General features: G+C 37.6%; 1 protein-coding gene across 3 annotated transcripts in view; it reads left to right on the forward strand.

Annotated features, from left to right (window-relative positions):
- Positions 1–18,570, forward strand: part of KMT5B (lysine methyltransferase 5B) — a 51,424-nt gene extending 32,854 nt beyond the window's left edge. For 2 of the 3 annotated variants that reach the window (XM_073347086.1, XM_073347087.1), the window contains 7 exons: positions 2,130–2,295; positions 4,181–4,290; positions 6,591–6,757; positions 7,398–7,417; positions 7,549–7,685; positions 10,565–10,761; positions 15,899–18,570. In XM_073347086.1, the coding sequence (XP_073203187.1) occupies positions 2,130–2,295; positions 4,181–4,290; positions 6,591–6,757; positions 7,398–7,417; positions 7,549–7,685; positions 10,565–10,761; positions 15,899–17,370 (2,269 nt within the window). In that variant the 3' untranslated portion in view covers positions 17,371–18,570. Of the gene's footprint in view, positions 1–2,129; positions 2,296–4,180; positions 4,291–4,855; positions 5,207–6,590; positions 6,758–7,397; positions 7,418–7,548; positions 7,686–10,564; positions 10,762–15,898 lie in introns of those variants that run through there. The other variant, XM_073347088.1, reaches the window with a different exon arrangement.

The following is an 18,570-nucleotide window of genomic DNA, read 5'->3' on the forward strand; positions in this document are numbered from 1 at the left end:
TGAAAAGCACACTAATATAAAAGAACCATGAGGGTTTGGTGGTTTCCAGTGCCAGTGGAAGTGCCATTACTAACATGAAGCCTTCCTCTTCTGCCTCCCACTTTTATCAAGGACACAAGAGTGGTGTGTTGTGTTTTTTCTGGAGGCAGAAAGTGATTAAAGCTATCGCTTGTTTGATTTGATTTCTTTTATTAATTGTACCATCGAGGATAGCATCTTGATGTCTTCTGTTCTGAGGCAAGTTGCAAACGGGAATTAAAGCATACTTGGAGAATGCATGATTGGCAGCATTTTGTTTGTTTGTTTGTTTTTTTACACAAATGAAGATGTGCAAATAATTCAGTGACCCACCTCAAAGAATTAATGGGATGTGATAGTCTCACCTAGCCTTGTTGATGTTTTAACCCAAATTAGCTCCAAGAGTTTTCTCAGAGCATATTTTTTCTCGTTTGACGTGAAATATGCTGTTTGAGTGGTAACTAAACCAAAATTAGTATAGTAGGTCCCTATTGAAGATTCTGAAACGGCTGTGAGCCTCAAATAAGATGTCTGTGTCCTCTAGTTGGCCTGTAGGGAAAGTCCTCTGCCCCGTAAGAGTATGGTTCAGTCAACAGTTGTTAATAGGTCACTTATGCCACAGAGATGTCTTATATAAACAAATGGGTGTTTAGAAGCAAAAACACCTGCAAAAGATTTTTTTTTTTTCTTGTGGCCTGTGTGGGAACAGTCCACTGACATACACCAGGTACTCAAAAATTTGGGCTGCATGGCATATTGGTTGTCAGAAATCACTTATGGAGACTGCATGAACTTTGATGTTTTCTACTTGCTACTAAAGATAACATTTGCATTGCTTGGATATTTACAGTTTAGCGTCCCAGCCTCCTGTTGCCAATACAGAGGAAAATGTCTTTTCTATCACCAGGAATTTCTCTTTGGTGTATACCTTTCTTTCTTTTAATCCTCAATATTTAGGGGGAAAGCTATCCTAGTTTCCTGTTTTTAACATTGGTTTTCAGATTCAGTGTTTTAGTGATATGGCTAATCAATTTCCTTTATTCCCTTTCTTTGGAAAGACTTTTTCTGTCAGGGTGGACACGCCATAGCTTAGGTCAAAGTAAAATCTTGAAAATCATTGGAGTGGGATACTTTTTTTAATAGGTACTTTTTATATAATATATACTTTTTTAATAGGTGCTTTTTTATTTTTATTTTTTTATATATATATATATATATATATATATATATATATATATATATATATATATATATATAGCGCACCTGTGAGATTTGTTCTTCATGTGGGTTCAAGTGTAGTCATAAAGCCATAGAAATGTGCATTATTGCTTTCTAAAAGAAGGGATGGATAAAGGGCTGGATACCATTACGTACAGAGTTCACCACTTAGTAGCAAAATAAGGTGTAGGATTTGTAGTGGGCTTTATAGAGTGAATATACTACATATTTTTCTTTAGGCAACAGTTAACACTAAGTTTGAGTTAAGGCAGACTCCATCCTAAAATGAAGTATTGAAGTAATTGTGTTCTTCCATTTGTGCCTTTAGAATAACTGATTGTATTTCTTGTGTTAACTTCAGTTCACATCTAATTACTCTTAGTGGTAGATCTGAAGATGGAGAAAGAGGGATGAAATTATACAATAACAAACCAAAATCCTTGGTAGTTCTCCTGATGTTAGTATTATGGGGGAAAGGGTTATGGTGGTTGGTTGGCTTTGTTGGATTTTTTTGCATTTGTATTGTTTGGTAGCAAGGGAAGGATACGAAAGCATTAAAATAATATTTCTTGTTTGGTCACTGCTCCCTGAATGACTGATGGTAACCTATCTTTTTTTCATTACAGGATCTAAATTTCCTCAGCCAGATCTACTGTATAGTTAGGAAACTATAATTTTCTCCAGATTAAACATTCATTAAAGTTCCTATTAAGTTGCTTCAGAGCTCTGGGAATGAGGGACCTAACCATGACTACATGATATGTAGCCCCCTTGATGCTAAGAGTTGAATAATCCTAGTGCAAAATTTCTTACCAGCAATGGAATGATATATGTGAAAGGATTAAATAAGGATAAACAACAGTTGATTTAGAGTGGTTTTATTTTTATTTCAGGTTTCGACCTATAAAAGGAAGGCAGGAAGAGTTGAAAGAGGTGATTGAACGTTTTAAGAAAGATGAGCACTTAGAAAAAGCCTTCAGGTCCTTGACGGCAGGTGACTGGGCCCGGCACTATTTTCTTAACAAGAACAAAATGCAGGAAAGGTTGTTCAAGGAACATGTAGGTTTATTTATAATTGTTTTCAGATTACTAATATGTATTTCACATGTTTTTGTAGCCTTTTAAGGAGTATTTTGAATATTACTCAAGTGAGAAAACAGAAGAAGTAAAAAAAATAAAGCCACTGTGTAGCCTTGCTTTTCTACCCATTTCCATCTTTAGCTTTTAAAACCAAAACTTCAAAAAAGTAAAATTATCTAACGGACTTGCCCAGAAATAAAAGTACATATGAATTTCCTTTTGCTGCCATCATGCATAAGCAGACATACCACTCTAGATGTCAGGCTTTTCCTGCTGTGTAGGGTCTCCTTTTGTAATTGGTTCTGTCAAAGGCCGTCATTTTGGTTTTTTCCCCCATTCATGTCCGACATTCCTGCTCCTAATGGAGGACTGTCAAGGGAGAGAAAATGCTTCCAACGTGGTTGTACATGACTCTTTCCATTGGGCAAGTTCTTAGATTGCCCCTCTTACCTATTCATGAATTGATAGTGGGTTCTTCTTGGTTTTAAAGTTTTTGTTTGTTTGTTTTGTGTTTTCCTGTTCTGAGACAGATTGTGTTAGCACAGTTTTTGTTTGGCAGCCTCCTGCTTCAAGTGCTACTCAAACATATCAGCTCATATTCTTTCAGACTTCCCGCTCCCAATCGCCTCAAGCCTCTGCTGGTGAAGATCAATTTCCCAGCACTTCAGCTTAGTTGAGTGATGATGGAATAATACAGCCATTGCCCTGCCTTCCCTACGATCAGGTTGGGCATAGCTGATCAGATTCCAAAGATGCGAGAACGGTGCTTCCCTCTCCTCCCCTTGCCTAGGCAGATAGAGAATCAGTGACTGGTCCTCACTCTGAAGAGGTATTTCAGGAAGTTAAAGCCCCCTGGTCCCATGGCCATAGGTCTTGTCATTCCTTTTCTGGAGGCCTGGAGTTTTATCCTAAAGGTCTATAATTGGTTAGACAAGACCATTTTGGGAGTTCCTGGTGTTGCTCCCTTCCTCACATTCTCTGGAGGATTTCCACGTGTATCCTCTTGCAAAGCAAATTGCAGAATACAAAGGGGTAGGGCAAACAATTGAATGTCTTTCTTGGAAAAAGAAGCCATTGCTGCCTCTGGAGAAATCTAAGATTTTCCAGATCTCATTGGGACCGATGTTGAAGCACTGACTAAACTAGATTAGGGAGACTAAGGAACCCAAGGAGGAGAAAGCTCTGACCAGAGAGCGGGAAATATTTTTGAGTTAAAACCAAAAAGATGGAATTGTTTTCTGTCCTCAAAATCTGGCAAAAATAGTAAAGCACGGAAGGAGCCATATTACAAATTCTCCTTTCCCAGAGTGTCTGACAAGCTATACAAGCTTCCTTTGGATAAAACTGACAAATAGAACATCTCCCATAGAACTGACCCAGGAGTCAAAAAAAATCTAGTAGCTAGTCTTCTCTTCCTCTTGTGGGTAGTATCTCTATCTGGCCTGTTGACTGAAAAGCTAGACTCTACCTTAAAGAAACAATGAGGCTGTTCTCAAAGGCTAAACATAGCTTTCTGTTCCTCTTAAGAAGTTTTGACTCCCATAAGAAGTTCCTAATAAAAAATTGAACTTTATCCTCCCAATTTGTCTTTGTTGCAGCCTGAGGTACCCCTATATATTTAAGACACTAAAGTGTGTGGAGGGTATTGATGTGTATCTACAAATCTTTCAAACTTGGGTGGATTAAATACATCTCTCTATGGTAATATGTGCAATTAAAATCCGTAATCCAGAACGTCCACAAACAAAAGGCAACAAATACTGTAAAGGGACATTTCTGACTCGTAAGATACAGAAGTTTTCATTACTTTTTTTGCATGCATTTAATACAGCAGTACTCTGTCTTCTTTGTCATTCCCATTCAGGTATTTATTTATTTACGAATGTTTGCAACTGACAGCGGATTTGAGATCTTGCCTTGCAATCGGTATTCTTCAGAGCAAAATGGAGCCAAAATTGTTGCAACAAAAGAGTGGTAAGCATTGTAACTGTAAATTAAGTCATTGTTTATATCCACATTTTTAAAATAAATGTAAAACCTGTGTAAATGCAATAAAAGAGTTGGAGTTAAAACTACAGCCAGTAAATGTGGAAATTTAAGTTCGCAATTTTTCAGAGCTTGCAGATTCTTTAAGCCAATCACCACGCAATAAATTAATCACATACTTATAATGCATCAAAGTGTGAACTTTGTAGATTTAATGTTTTGTGTTGCCACATGTTCTATACACAATTTTGGAATAATCCTATCCTGTCAAAATTAATTAATTAATTTAAAAAAAAAAACAAGCATTAGTCCTCAGTGAGGAACATGCCCATGTCAAGATTCAGACATAGCCAGATTTGTTGTAGCTGTGTCAGAAAAAAGAGTTAACATTTTTTACAGTTGGAAAAATGGGCTTCTCCTTCAGGAATGCCTTCTGCATATTCCAGTTTGTGAGACAAACATGCCATGTGTATGCAGACTCTCCTTTTGGAAGATATTTTTGATTATTTAGCTGGGTAGTCTGGTTTTTTGTTGTTGTGTTTTTTTTTTGTTTGTTTTTTTTAAATTAAAAGTTGTTTTAGCACCTCTGCCATTGCAGGTATCGTCCAGACCTGCAAAAGCAGGAGGACTACCTCAAACACCTGTTACAGTGGGAGAAGCTCTTCGGACCCAACACTGGTACAGGGTATTCAGCACTGTCTACGTTGAGTGGCTACTCAGATTCAGAGATCTTGTTTCCAGAGTGGCTCTGTGCCTGGCATATGTGGATTTAAATTTCCCAGATTCATTTGAGTGAACAGAATCTGGTTGAAGAGCATCTGGAACTGTCCACTCCAAAGAACAGCTTGCCAGTAGAGACTCTGTGCCCAACAGTGGGGTGTCAAAGTCCCTGGTTTCTGTCTAGGTTGGTAGAGTTCATTGCCATGGAGTATGTCCAGTATGTCTACATTAAGAAGCCTCTAATAACTGAAGACTGGCAGAATGGCTGTGTATTGTGCATAAGGGTATCAGGATTTTCCATATCTACTGGTTTTATAGATGAGTGCTAGGGGTCTGACACCATCATCTTCAAGGTCCTGGTCAACTGAGTCTTTTTCCAGAGCTCTAGCACTGGCAATTTCAAGAAGCATCTTGACTCTAAAGACCCTCTCACCATAGAGGGCAGACGTAACATCTGAATCCCTGTCTCACATGAGTCGGAGAGCTTCTCTCTACTGAGTCCTGTTAAGCAGGCATGAGACTCCAATTCAGGATCCAGCAAGATACATTCTCTCTCCAGAGGGAAAAGTGGAAGAATCAAGAGAGACAGAGTGCCAGTAAGGTTCCTCACTCCACTTAATATCAGCAAAGTTGGGGAGGATAGGGCACCAACTTTCAGTCTGTCTGCCATTAACTTTTCAGTGCAGAATAGGCAGGCAAGCATAGATGAAGCCTTAGTATTGCTCTCGCCCGTACTGAGGACTGTGTATGCTTCAGCATCAACCTTTTGCTGTTGCCTTCACTAACATTGGGAAGAGCGCGGAAACAGTGCCAGTTGTGATTATGTTAAAATCCATTGACCTGAGCAAGGATCCTTCCCCTGTAACGCTGCTGCAGGCCTTGGCCCCAGAACTTTTCTCCAGTACCCTGACGCTGTCCCCACTTCTGTCACTCCAGTTTTCTGTTTGTAAATCATAAGCACATACAACATTTTATATGTCTCAAATGAATATAAAATATTTTATATCTACATAATTTATGTATTTTAAGTGCCATTATCACTTAGACTTAACATTTGTTTTAAGCATCTGAGTAATAGATCCCTATTCAGCAAAGATAAACACCTCTTTAAAAATGTTTAGGAATGCAACCTTTTAGATGTGAACAGAAATGCTTTTCAATTAAATACAGACAATAGTTTAAGATCCACATTTGCTGACAGATTGCATGAATAAATATAAAAATTACAAATATATTAACATAAGATTTTTTTTTCTAATTTAACTGCTAGAACTTGAGTTCAAGTATCAGATTTTCTTGTGTTAATTGACACTACTAATGTGTAAAGCAGTGTAAAGAATTAACTCTTGCAGGGGACACACAGATCCCTGAACTAAAGTCTTAACAGAAAAAAAAAAAAAGTTTTTTAGTGTTATCTGTGTATTCTGCTAGTTGTTTAAGACCTTAAGCAGTTTTAAAAGCATTTTCTATCTTTCAGAACTATTTTTTGGTGAAGAAAGATTTTGGAATGTTTTTGTTACTTGTTTTGTAATTGTTAGAACTTCTATCTTTAATTTTTTAACACTTAGGAAACGAAATGACAAAATAGAATTACTGGTGGGTTGTATTGCTGAGCTATCAGAAATAGAAGAGAACATGCTGCTCAGACACGGAGAGAATGACTTCAGTGTCATGTATTCCACACGGAAAAACTGTGCTCAGCTATGGCTTGGTCCTGCTGCGTTTATCAACCATGGTAAGCAACAAGGATAGAAAGTATAAGACTACAAAAGGTACTCCATTTAAATGTTCCTGTGTGTAAGCTATGCCATGCAGCCTCAAAGTGGAAATGCTGCTTGGATTCACTCTGAATTATGGATCTGAAATATAGTTAACATAATCTGGAATACTTTATTAGTTTAAGGCCTAAATCCTGGTCAGCTGCTGAGCTGTGCACTGGGAAATTAATTGGAAGCTATGGAAAGGGTTCTTTTTCCTTCCTCCCATCCGCTTCTCCCCAGCATACATGCAGGGGAATGGCTGCTGAATCTGCATAACAGCAGATCTCAACCCTCCCCAAATCCCTACTGCATGGCAGTGTTCAGAGAATCTCCTCAGAGTTGGGCACAGGAATGTAAGGGATGTGTATTTCCTAGCGGAGTTTTTTTTTTCAATCTCCCTAACATAAAGAGCTTAGGAACGAAACTGTATTAAAGCTGTTTAAGATGTCCGCTTGTATATAAATCATTCTTGTTGAATAACATATCCTCAAGTATTTAGTTGAGATTCTAGCAGATGTTGAAGTCAGAGCAAAACCTTACTTTAGATATCTATAACTATTCATGTTTCAGGTCTTATCAACAGTTAATTGACTTTATCTTTTGGACCTTTTTCAGATTGCAGACCTAACTGTAAGGTAAGCATGAAACTTTAAAAAAAAAAAAAAAACCACCAAATCCCGCCCAAAGCATGTCCCTTAAATATGCGTTTACTTGTTTTGTATTCAGACACCCAAATTAACCTTAATGGTTATCTGTTTTCTCTTAGTTTGTATCAACTGGTCGAGATACAGCATGTGTGAAAGCTCTAAGGGATATTGAACCTGGTGAAGAAATTTCTTGTTACTATGGGGATGGTTTTTTTGGAGAAAATAATGAATACTGCGAATGTTACACCTGTGAAAGGTATGTGTTGACAACATAAACAATAAGCTATAAGAAGGTATGTGGACCTATTGGATGCCCACATAACATGCGTGTTGTGAAGCTGAAGGGCAAGTGCTATTCATGAGTTGTAGGTGTATAATATAATCATGTTTTGTTCTTAAAATGTTTGTTTTTAATTGTCAAATTTTATGACTATATTTACCAAAATTTATTCATAGCTCAGTTCCTCTCAGTTTCTCCCCCTCCCCAAAAAATAGAACTGTGCAGACTTCAAAAATTTATTGGATACTAAAATGTGCCTGTGTTGGACAGAAAAACAGCATTAGCAACCTCCTAGCCATCTAATATTATGAGAATTCTCACAATTCTGCTGTGAACTAATGTCCTCATTTTCAGGGTTATCACTGAAAATGGGGGACAACCCTGTAAGACCGTTTCACTCAGTTTTTGTTGCTCAAACGTCCTGCTTTTTGGTGAGAATGGGAGTAGTACCTCTTACAGTCTGTATAGTTGATAGAATTTGTGTATTTTAAACATAGACATCTGATTTGGTGTTACTGCTGTTTACACCAGCTCGTTTCATAGTAACAGAGGCAAGTTGGCTGCATTTTTATTTTTTTTATCCAGACTGTCCCTACTGAACTTCTTACTGCATCCATCTAGAGAATTTCAAGAGCTCTCCCTTTTGTCTTCATTCTGTCTTCTACCCTAACGAAATTTCCATTTAAAAAAAAAAAAAAGAAAAATCTGGACATAGGAGAGACCGCTCCAGTACCATCCTGGGAACTTTATCTAGATTGATTTATTTTGGTTTTTGGGGGGTTGGGGGAAGCATGGCCGGGGCATGTATCTGTATTGCAGCTGGGGAGTTGAATGGCACTGTGTGTAGACATAACTGCACTAGCTGTATTCTAGGTCACTAAAAATAGAAGTGAGGATGCCATGGCACAGGCTGCAGGAGCTCATCTGACACCCGTCTTCCCCTCCCCCCTCACATGCTCACTTACGAAGCTGGTGGTGATTCCACGCCTCTGCAGTCTCTGTTTTTAGTGAGCTAGTTAGAGTGCAGCTAGCGCAAGTACGTCTGCACAAGTTGCCTTTCAAACAGTGGCTGCCATGTTGACACATCCTTTTAAGAGCCTTTTTGGATAGACTATTGGAAAAACTATACTGATCTTGTAAGCTATACACATTTGTGTGTGTGCATGTCTATATGTATACACGAACATACATGCACACTCCATGTGTATACAGGAGAGCGCACCCTCATATGGGGGTGTGCATGTGTCTATGTGTAAAAATTGTATATATGAATGAGAAAGATACTCTGTTCCTTGATGCTCATAATGATTTGAGGGACTCCAGGGAATACTGGTTACCTGCACTGTCTGAATCTTTACCTCTTTACTATTACTATGCAATCTATTGATTATAATCTTCTAGTTTTTTGGAAATGGTAAGTATCCAAGTTTAAATTATTAAATGTTTGGAAGGTCTGGTGGAATTTAGTTTCCTTTTCACCTTTTTGCTAAAAAGCTATTGAATTGGTTTTGACATGTAAACCAAGATGCTGGAAAGTGCATAGAAATTTAGAGCTGGATTGTCTCTAATTCTTATTCAGATGCACTCTGCCCTTGCTCTCCTGTTTAGCCTGGTATTGGCTGCTCAGGTTGCTGCTCTGGTCATAGTGGCTTCTTCCTTTGTTTCCGCATGTGATCAAATGAGTGGAGAATGGGAAGAAGCTCCGCTCAGAATCCTTCATGCTGGCCAGAGTAGATAACCAGGGAAGTGGAGTCTGTAAGTGGTGCTCTTACAAGTGCAGAGCAAAAGAAAAATCGTATCTTTCTCAAGCACAGTTCCATCAGGTGGCAGAGCAGCTGACCCGTCCTTCTGCGTGAAGCCTAATAGCTCAGTCAGTCTCTCTGATTTGCAGAATTTAATAGGACACTTAATATTCGCTATCAAAGTAGCACCAGTTAATTTAACTAAAAAGCACTGGGTTGGCCTAGTGTTTAGCACAACAATGCATGAGACACCAAGGTTTTATTTCTCATCTCAGTTGTCTCTTGTACTCTTAATTATTATGATTTGTTTGATCCAACTATTACACTGGATCCCCAAGTGAGGTTGTCTTCTAACTCTTAAGGATACAAAAGGGAGTCTCTACCATTTTCTGCTGCATGGACAGTGATGGTGACATGAGACCTAAAGTAGGAAGCCTGAAGGCTCTGGTAAATCTCCATCCCCTTCCAGACTTCTTGGGACAACTTCTCTCTCTTTGGCCAACAGTAAGGGTTTGATGAATAAATCAATTGAGTTTTTATCCATCTGAAGGGAAGAAAGATACAAAGGTTGAAAGGGACAATCATAATTTTGAGAATACCATCATTAACTACTTCGTAATTGTTCCTGATATCACTTTGAAAATAACAAATGCTACAGTTCCAGTTGTCTTTTTTTTTTTTTTTTCCCCAAAAGGCAGATGTGAGGGGAAAATGTTAATTCTCATTGAAATTTTCATAACAGGATTAATAGCAAATACCGTTTGAACTTCTGTACTTAATTATCATTTTATACAAGTTGGATTATGCAAATGGTATTGAAACAGGTTTTAATAGATAATTACTCTCTTTAAAAAAGGAAAAGATAATTGCAAAAGACAAGTATCTATTCTCTCAGTAATTAGATGCCAGTTTCTTTTCATCTCTAATTGGAAGTGAAATATACATACAAATTCTTTACAATATCAATAGCAGAATGGCCCACAAAATACAAAAAACTGGGAACAGTTGCATCAACTTACCTTCTCTAAATATACCTGGGATTCAAATGTTATATGCCATCAAACATCCTTACTACTATATCGAGTTGTTAATATGTATTGTTCTCTTTTATAGACGTGGAACTGGTGCTTTTAAATCAAGAGTGGGACTTCCAGCACCTACTCCTGTGATCAATAGCAAATATGGACTGAGAGAAACAGATAAACGTTTAAACAGGCTTAAAAAGTTGGGTGACAGCAGCAAAAACTCAGACAGCCAGTCTGTCAGCTCTAACACTGATGCAGATACCACTCAGGAAAAAGCTAATGCAAGTAAGCAAAGGGAAAACTTTTTTATAAAAGGCTTTGTTTTCTTAATATTAGAAAATTCTTCCTTCAGTGGAGTTCCTGTCTTATGTTGATGAGACACAATAACATATAGGCTTTTTATTTATTTATTTATAAATAAAAAAAGATTAAGAAATAAAGATTGTATTTGTACCCACAATTTTCTATAGGTCTCCTGTTTCAAAGCATACCACAGTACAAAATGTCTTAGTATGCCTGTATGTATTTACTCAGTTTCAAAATGCCACATATAGTAGTACATTTCAGGAAATATGAGTGATCATGAGTAAGAGAACTTCAAGCAGGTAAAGAAACCCACATTATTAGTCTGGGAGTATAGAATCGTAAGATTGGAAGGAACCTTGAGAGGTCTTCTAGCGTAGTCTCCTGTACTCAAGCCAGGACTAAGTATTATCTAAGCATAATGTAGTAAAATCTGATTCAGTGGGCAAGTTAGTGATAGAATGATAAGGGAGGGGTATCATTTGATTCATAAAAATCTACAGAATCATAATTTCAGTGTGTCACGCTCTGCGGCAAGGCAGTGGGGACTTGTTCCTAGTCCATCCCAGCTCCCAGGTCCTCCAGTTAGTTGACCATTTTGATGATGATATGTCGTTGGAAATGGGCCATGTTGGGTATCATTCAAAAGCCCTTTCTCCCACTAACACAGTGGTACCAAATATGACAAACCTAGAACAATAATGTAGATAGATATTTGCAAAAATGTTTAAAAATCAACTTTTTAAAATTTAATGCAGGGATGCATTGATCTGTGATAATCCTAGGGAAATTAGCCTTGACATGTTGAACTGAAAACATTTATTCATCAAAGGCATCATCAGTGTCATCTCCATCTAGGGCACTGCTGTTGGACACGTCACACTGATCCTCATCCGTGCTGCTCTCCAACACTTCTGTACAAGGCAGGTTGCTAGCCAAACATTTGCAGGGTGACAAGCATCTGGTCTATGCACACCAGCATTTGATTAGCTGAATGATTGATTTGGGAGCATTTCAGTCCATCCTTCAAGACTCATCCGTGCCCAATAGGGTTGGGCAGTTTTGGATAAGCTTGATCATCCTAGAGCCATTCCACTGTTTGATGATTTGCCCTCCTGTTAGCGGGTATAAATGCACCCCTTGTCGGTGGCAATTTTTCTCTATTTGTCTGCTTTTTGGAAAACATCCACCAACATGGCTCTGCAAGTGTTGTAATGTTGATCTTCAAGTGGTAAACTCAGCATGTGAACAGCTCCAGGTCATTTATGACCTCATCCGTGACTGTCTCAGCCATTTCAAGTTCTTTTAGAGCAAGGAGAGAGTATTTGAAGGCTGAATCAGATACCTTTCCAGTAGTGTCACATTCTGAGCAGGTGTGGAAACCTGGCAGTACCTGGCTTTTAACGGGCTGAGTGATAGACACACATCTCTAAGGGACATACAGTGATTCTGCTCCCAAACAGCAGGCGCAGAAACTGAATCCTGCAGAAGTCCTGGGTACTGTGTCTCGGAGAGTATTAGAGCAACTGTCTTGTGCCAAAATCTGGAGCTTAGTATTATCTCTCTGTGGCATTGATGGCATGCAAGATCATTTTAGTGTCCGCTTCCTCATGGGAACTACAGAGAAACTCCACTGAACAGTGCAAGGAAGCAGCTTCATTACGCCATGTGACAAAGAAATTCTTTGAGTAATTCTTTGCATTCTGCAGCATTTTTCCTGCAACGTATGTAGTTATCCCCATCCTTCATGTGAGTATGGGCTTCTTCATTGTGAGTTGGAGATGTTCATAGTCAGTGAATTTGTATTGGATAGGTGCAATATCATGGAGTCTCTTCTTTGTGGTAATATTTTTAAATTATTCCTCTGCATACCTGTCAGACATGAGGTGGATTTTGTCATAGGTCCAGTCTTTTCTCTAGCCTCATAATGGATAAATCTTGGCAGGTATTAATTATTTCTGGTTTGTCAAGACTTTGTACCTCAACCATACCATCTGATTGCTACAGTGAAAGGCCTCTGCTCTTATGAGGTACTGGGCATGTCAGTAGGTCATTGCTTAGGAAGACCATGTGAGATGTGCATTAATTTGGTTTTCACCTGGCACATGTGTGTTGTTCCATCACATTTGAATATCTGTTGTTGTACGCTGGAGAACTTGTACTTTCCCAAAGTCTCTCATATATCAACATCATGCTGAGATCTCATCACTGAAGACTGCTTTCATCATGATATTAGTGAGCTCCAGTATATCATGTGAATGGGTTGCCAAGGTGAGTAAGCTCTCCTGTAGCTATAAAATTGCCCCTTCTTGGCATTTAACAGCACCTAATGAGTTTAGATGGTGCTTGATCACTTCTGGAGAATGTTAATGTTTTGTTAGAAATTCGATGGCATTCTGGTGTTGTCAGGAAAAACTGGGAAAGAGCACTTGGATGCTGTGTTATGCCCACCAACTCCCCAGTGACTTTCATTGCTCTGTTTTTGTGTTCTAGGGCTTTGTCTGAACCAAGTGCACAGAAGGGAACTGGCGACCTTTTAACACCCAATTTCCTTTTTGAAATGTATCCCATATGTGAGGGTCAGACTTTTTTTAACTTCTTCTTTCAGTGAGGTACCAAGCATTCATCGCAGAATAGTTGGATAAATCTAAAGCAAAGAAGTATTTCATGAAGTCTTCCAGTGCTGCTAGGTGCAAATTCCAATTAGCAGACCTGACAAATCAAATAAAGAGCAACGAAGATTCAACCATCTTCATGTATCACCACACCATCATGAAATCATACCATTAAACAAAATAGAATAGCAATTTAAACTTAATATAAATATTTTTTCTACATTTTCAAATATATTCAATCACAACACAGAATACAAGTGTACAGTTCATTCTTGGTGTACCTCTTAATGTGATTTTGCAGTGTCGTTTGCATGGTCTCTCTCATGCGCCCACTTTACTTCCCATGCAATGTTCTTGCTATGAGTGACTGCTTCATAGTTTCTTATGTGCTAAAACTGAAACTTCTCACTAGATGCCTTTGGGCATCTGGCTTACTACGAAACAAACAGGTGTATTTCTTGAAACGCGTGCAATGGGACCCAGTATAAGGCGAGTCTTGCCCACAGCTGGCACTTGTCCAGGCATTTTCAACTATTTTTCTGGTGCTTGATGTACTTCCTCTCCAACCTTGCCAAATTCAGTTTATGAATGCACTTCTTATTGCATGTAAGGTGCCACCAAGCATTGTGTTTAACCAGGTCTTCCATGGTTGTATTCTCCAAAAGTTCAGCTACCAGTCGGTAGGTACTCTTTGTCTCGCCACTGATACCTAAAAATGATCAATACCAAAGCAAAAAGTGTTTTGTAATAAATTATCTGTGTGTTACGTAATTTGTGTGCATACTGTTTGCAGATGGATTCCAGGAATATCTGGCTGGATGCTGATGTCTTAACCAGTGCCTCATTAGGTCTTTTGGCATAATGAACAAAGCCGATAATCAATACCTCTGAACCACTTTTTTTTTTTTTTTTGCTGATAATGGCAAATCAACTTGAAGCACCCTTTCCATTTATCAGAATCTGTAACATTAACAAAATCAATCAGGTATCCTCCTGTTCTGAGCATTGACTGATAACACATTAGTCAGTCAAGAGCCACAATTTAACTGTGAGCGCTGCATGTTTGATATGCCTGTGTTAATGTACATTTTTTAAAAGTTATTTTTAAACATTTCCTCTATGTATACCTACATAATTCCTCATATACCTACATAATTGTTTTAGATTTGTCACGTTTGGTACCATTGTGTTCATGGGAGAAAGTGCTTTCGAATGACACCCAACTCAACCCATTTTTGACACTATTGTATTATCAGAATTTCCACCAACTGAAGAATATGGAGTTGGGAGCTGGGGAACAGTGAATCCTCCCCAGCAATGCTGCAGGGGGTGATGCCATTGAAATTTATGAATCTGGTTTTTCATTAATCAAATTTCATCTTCCTTACCTTTCTATCACTGACTTGCCCATGGAATTACACATTCACAGACTTATGTAGGAAAAACGGTGTTCAAATTAATAGATAACTTGAGTCTATATTATGTAGACTGATGGTCATTTTTCTTTAGGGACAGTTTCTCATATCTCCAGAAACCATCAATCCTATTCTAGAATTTGACAATAATATACCTAGTTGCTATCAGTAAAGTGACTGGTCAATTCAGTTTTTAGTCTGAAATAAATGCAGACAGCTGATACTCTCAAAAGAAATTCAGAAGGATTTTTATTCAGTGAAGTACTAGAAAGATCCTCTTCATGTAACAGTAAGTGGTCATATCTACCTTTATTTTCTAAAATGAGACATAAATTGCTAAATAGTTTGACTTGGCTAGCAAGCAGATATCAAATTGCTTAAAACATTTAGGTTCCATCTTGCTCCCACTTGCTCCTGGGATGTCATAGCAGCACTGTTCCTGTTAACTTCCTTAAATGGTTCCCTGTTACGAAAAATCAAAGTACAAAGAAAAGGCAGGAAATCCAAAAACCTGTGGTGTCTGCCATCATAGAGTATGTGTAAATACAGCGCTTCAGAAATCTTGTCATTAGGCAGACCGATCCCTTCATGCTCACCCAAGTATAGGATACAGACAGTGTGGCACCTGAGAAGGAGATGAGAGCCAAAACCATTTAAAAAAAAAAAAAAAAGTGTGGTCATTTGAGCTCCCTAGCAAAAGGGTGGGGGAACACAAAGAGCTTCGATCCTCTCCTGTGCTTGAAGAATGTAGAACAAAACTTGACGGTGACGTGACATGCAAAGATGATTTCTGTAACGCCATCAAGAAACAATACAAATAAGCTCTTTTGGTGTAGGGTCACCAGAATCTGGAATTTAGATGTATTTTGGTAACTGTAAGGCAGTACCTTGGGGTCTGAATCACTTCTCTTCTCTTCTGCTCGAAAACTATATGATGTTACATTGACTTAAATTTGATTTTTGTAAATTTATATTAATATTAAGTGTTCTTAATTTTTAAGTAAAAAGTTAAACAGTACTGGCAAAAGGCCAGATAATTAACTTGTCTTTTTAAAAAAATAATTTTAACTCTTTATTTTTATTTTGCAGCTAACAGAAAATCTTCAATTGGTGTAAAAAAGAACAGCAAGAGTAGAGCATTAACAAGACAGTCTATGTCAAGAATTCCAGCTTCATCAAATTCTACCTCATCTAAACTAACTCATATAAATAATTCCAGGGTACCAAAGAGACTGAAAAAGCCTGCAAAGCCTTTACTTTCAAAGATAAAGTTGAGAAATCAGTGCAAAAGGCTAGAGCAAAAGAATGCCTCTAGAAAGCTTGAAATGGGAAATTTAGTTCTCAAAGAGCCTAAAGTAGTGCTATATAAAAATTTACCTATTAAAAAGGATAAAGAAATAGAGGGACCAGCTAAAGTTGCAGTCTCTAGTGGATGCTTAACAAGACATGCAGCAAGAGAATATAAACTGAATTCTGTGAAAGGTGCTCATGAGCATGGTGAAATATCACCCTGCACATACATAACCAGGAGGTCAATGAGAACAAGGATGAATTTGAAGGAGACCTCTGACATAAAGCTTGAACCAAATATGTTGGATACCTATAGAAACAACTTGACGGGGACTCGATCTGATATCTTACCGCAGCAGTCTCATGTGATACATGAAAATGAACTAATTCATGGAACATCACATAAAGGGGAGGTCAGATACCAGAAGAATGATGTGGGCATGTCCAGAAAGAAATCACGACAAGGAAAACTTGTGAAATCATCTGCAAATATAGAAGAAGCTGATCCTACACATAATCCACCTGGCAAAGATGAAGTACCAAATTTGATTAGTTCTCATTCAGAACATGGAGAAAGGAGTAATGTAGTGGATATGGCCCTCGGATATAAGGACGGTATTCCTATGTCTGGTGGCTGCTCCATTGTTACATCTGACAATTTCAAAGCAAAGGACAGCTTTAGAACTGCTAAAAGTAAAAAGAAAAGACGAATCACAAGGTATGATGCGCAATTAATCCTTGAAAATAGTTCTGGGATTCCCAAACTGACCCTGCGTAGGCGTCACGATAGCAGCAGCAAGGCAAACGACCAAGAAAATGATGGAATAAATTCTTCAAAAATAAGCATCAAATTAAGTAAAGACCATGAAAAAGACAATAACTTGTATGTAGCAAAGCTAAATAATGGATTTAACTCAGGATCAGGCAACAGTTCAACAAAATTAAAGATACAACTAAAACGAGACGAAGAAAACAGGGGGACGTACTCTGAGGACCTTCATGAAAATGGCATGTGTTGTAGTGATACGCTCTCTCTCTTGGAGTCAAGAATGGAAGTGGATGATTACAGTCAGTATGAGGAGGAAACTGCAGATGAATCTTCATCAGAAGAGGAAGAGGAGGAGGAGGAGGACTATGATGATGAATTTGAAGATGATTTTATTCCTCTTCCTCCAGCTAAGCGATTAAGGCTTATAGTTGGCAAGGATTCAATAGACATTGATATTTCTTCTAGAAGAAGAGAAGATCAGTCTTTGAGGCTCAATGCATAAGCTTATAGGTCTTAAACTGACCAGGATGTCCATTTTTAAACAAAACAAAAAAAATTCCATTCAATTATTCCTCAACTGAAGAACTTTCTGAAAATTTTAGTAACAGCACTTCTTTATTGTTTATTCACTTATCAACATAATATTGTAGAAAGTGTACAGCATACTGACTCTTCTTAAGTCTGATTTGTGCAGATTTTTATTGTACTTTTTAATAGCCTCTTTATGTGCAATTCTGAGTTAGAGTAAGAGGTAATGCTCTGTTGTAAAATAAAGGCTCAAGCAAAATTATAAAATGACATCAAAACTTTCCATGCAGGACAATGAGAACACAATAATGTGGCTACACAATTATTTTTAACCTATAAGAGCATTAGTTTGCTCTTACAATATCTGACTAAACAGTAATTTAAAAAAATCATAGTAGCAGCATATTAAAGTTTTCTAGTATATGTTAATATCACCAGCAATGATCTACGGCTTTTCAATTTCTTTGCTAGATGTTTTCCCCCCTTGAAGTTTGTCAGTTTTAACACTGTATGCTGTCCCAGACGTACTGTTTGTGGCCTTTGTTATAGTAGCAAACCGTTGGTTGGAAGTCAAATTGATTTCTTTAAAAAAAGAAAAAAAAAGAAATAAAAAGGTGTTGACAGTTTGCTGACTTTTTAGTACATTATATGTACAAGGGTAGCAGTATGCAGAATAAAAGTTTGGATATGGTGTATTTATTGCTTGTTATGTAAATTAAACACCTTGTATTTAACACTTTTTTCAATACTTTTAGATAAAAATTGTTCTTTGCAAGAATGATTGGTGCTTATTTTTTCAAGAATTTGCTGTGAAACAATGTGATTACAACAGGCAACATTTATCCAATGAACTGCAGCTATCCTAAATTGGTTCTTCATAGTTTTCTGTTGCACTTGTAAAATGCTACAAGGAATTTAAAGAAATCTATTCACTTTAACTTATGATAGTTTTATGAAATTAAAAAAAACCTAAGTCACAGCTTTTGTTCTGTGGTAACCTATACAAATGTTTGTCTTTTTGAAATCCAGTGTAAAGGACTGAAAAAATATGTATATGTTGTAAATACTTGTGTGTTGTGAGAAATTTTGTCATAAGAAATTGAGATAACTTACCAGAAGGGTTTTTAAGTTTAGAATTACATTCATGCCAATAAAATAGGAAATTATAAACCTA

This window comes from Lepidochelys kempii, chromosome 6, assembly GCF_965140265.1.
Source record: "Lepidochelys kempii isolate rLepKem1 chromosome 6, rLepKem1.hap2, whole genome shotgun sequence".
NCBI classification, from domain to species: domain Eukaryota; kingdom Metazoa; phylum Chordata; order Testudines; family Cheloniidae; genus Lepidochelys; species Lepidochelys kempii.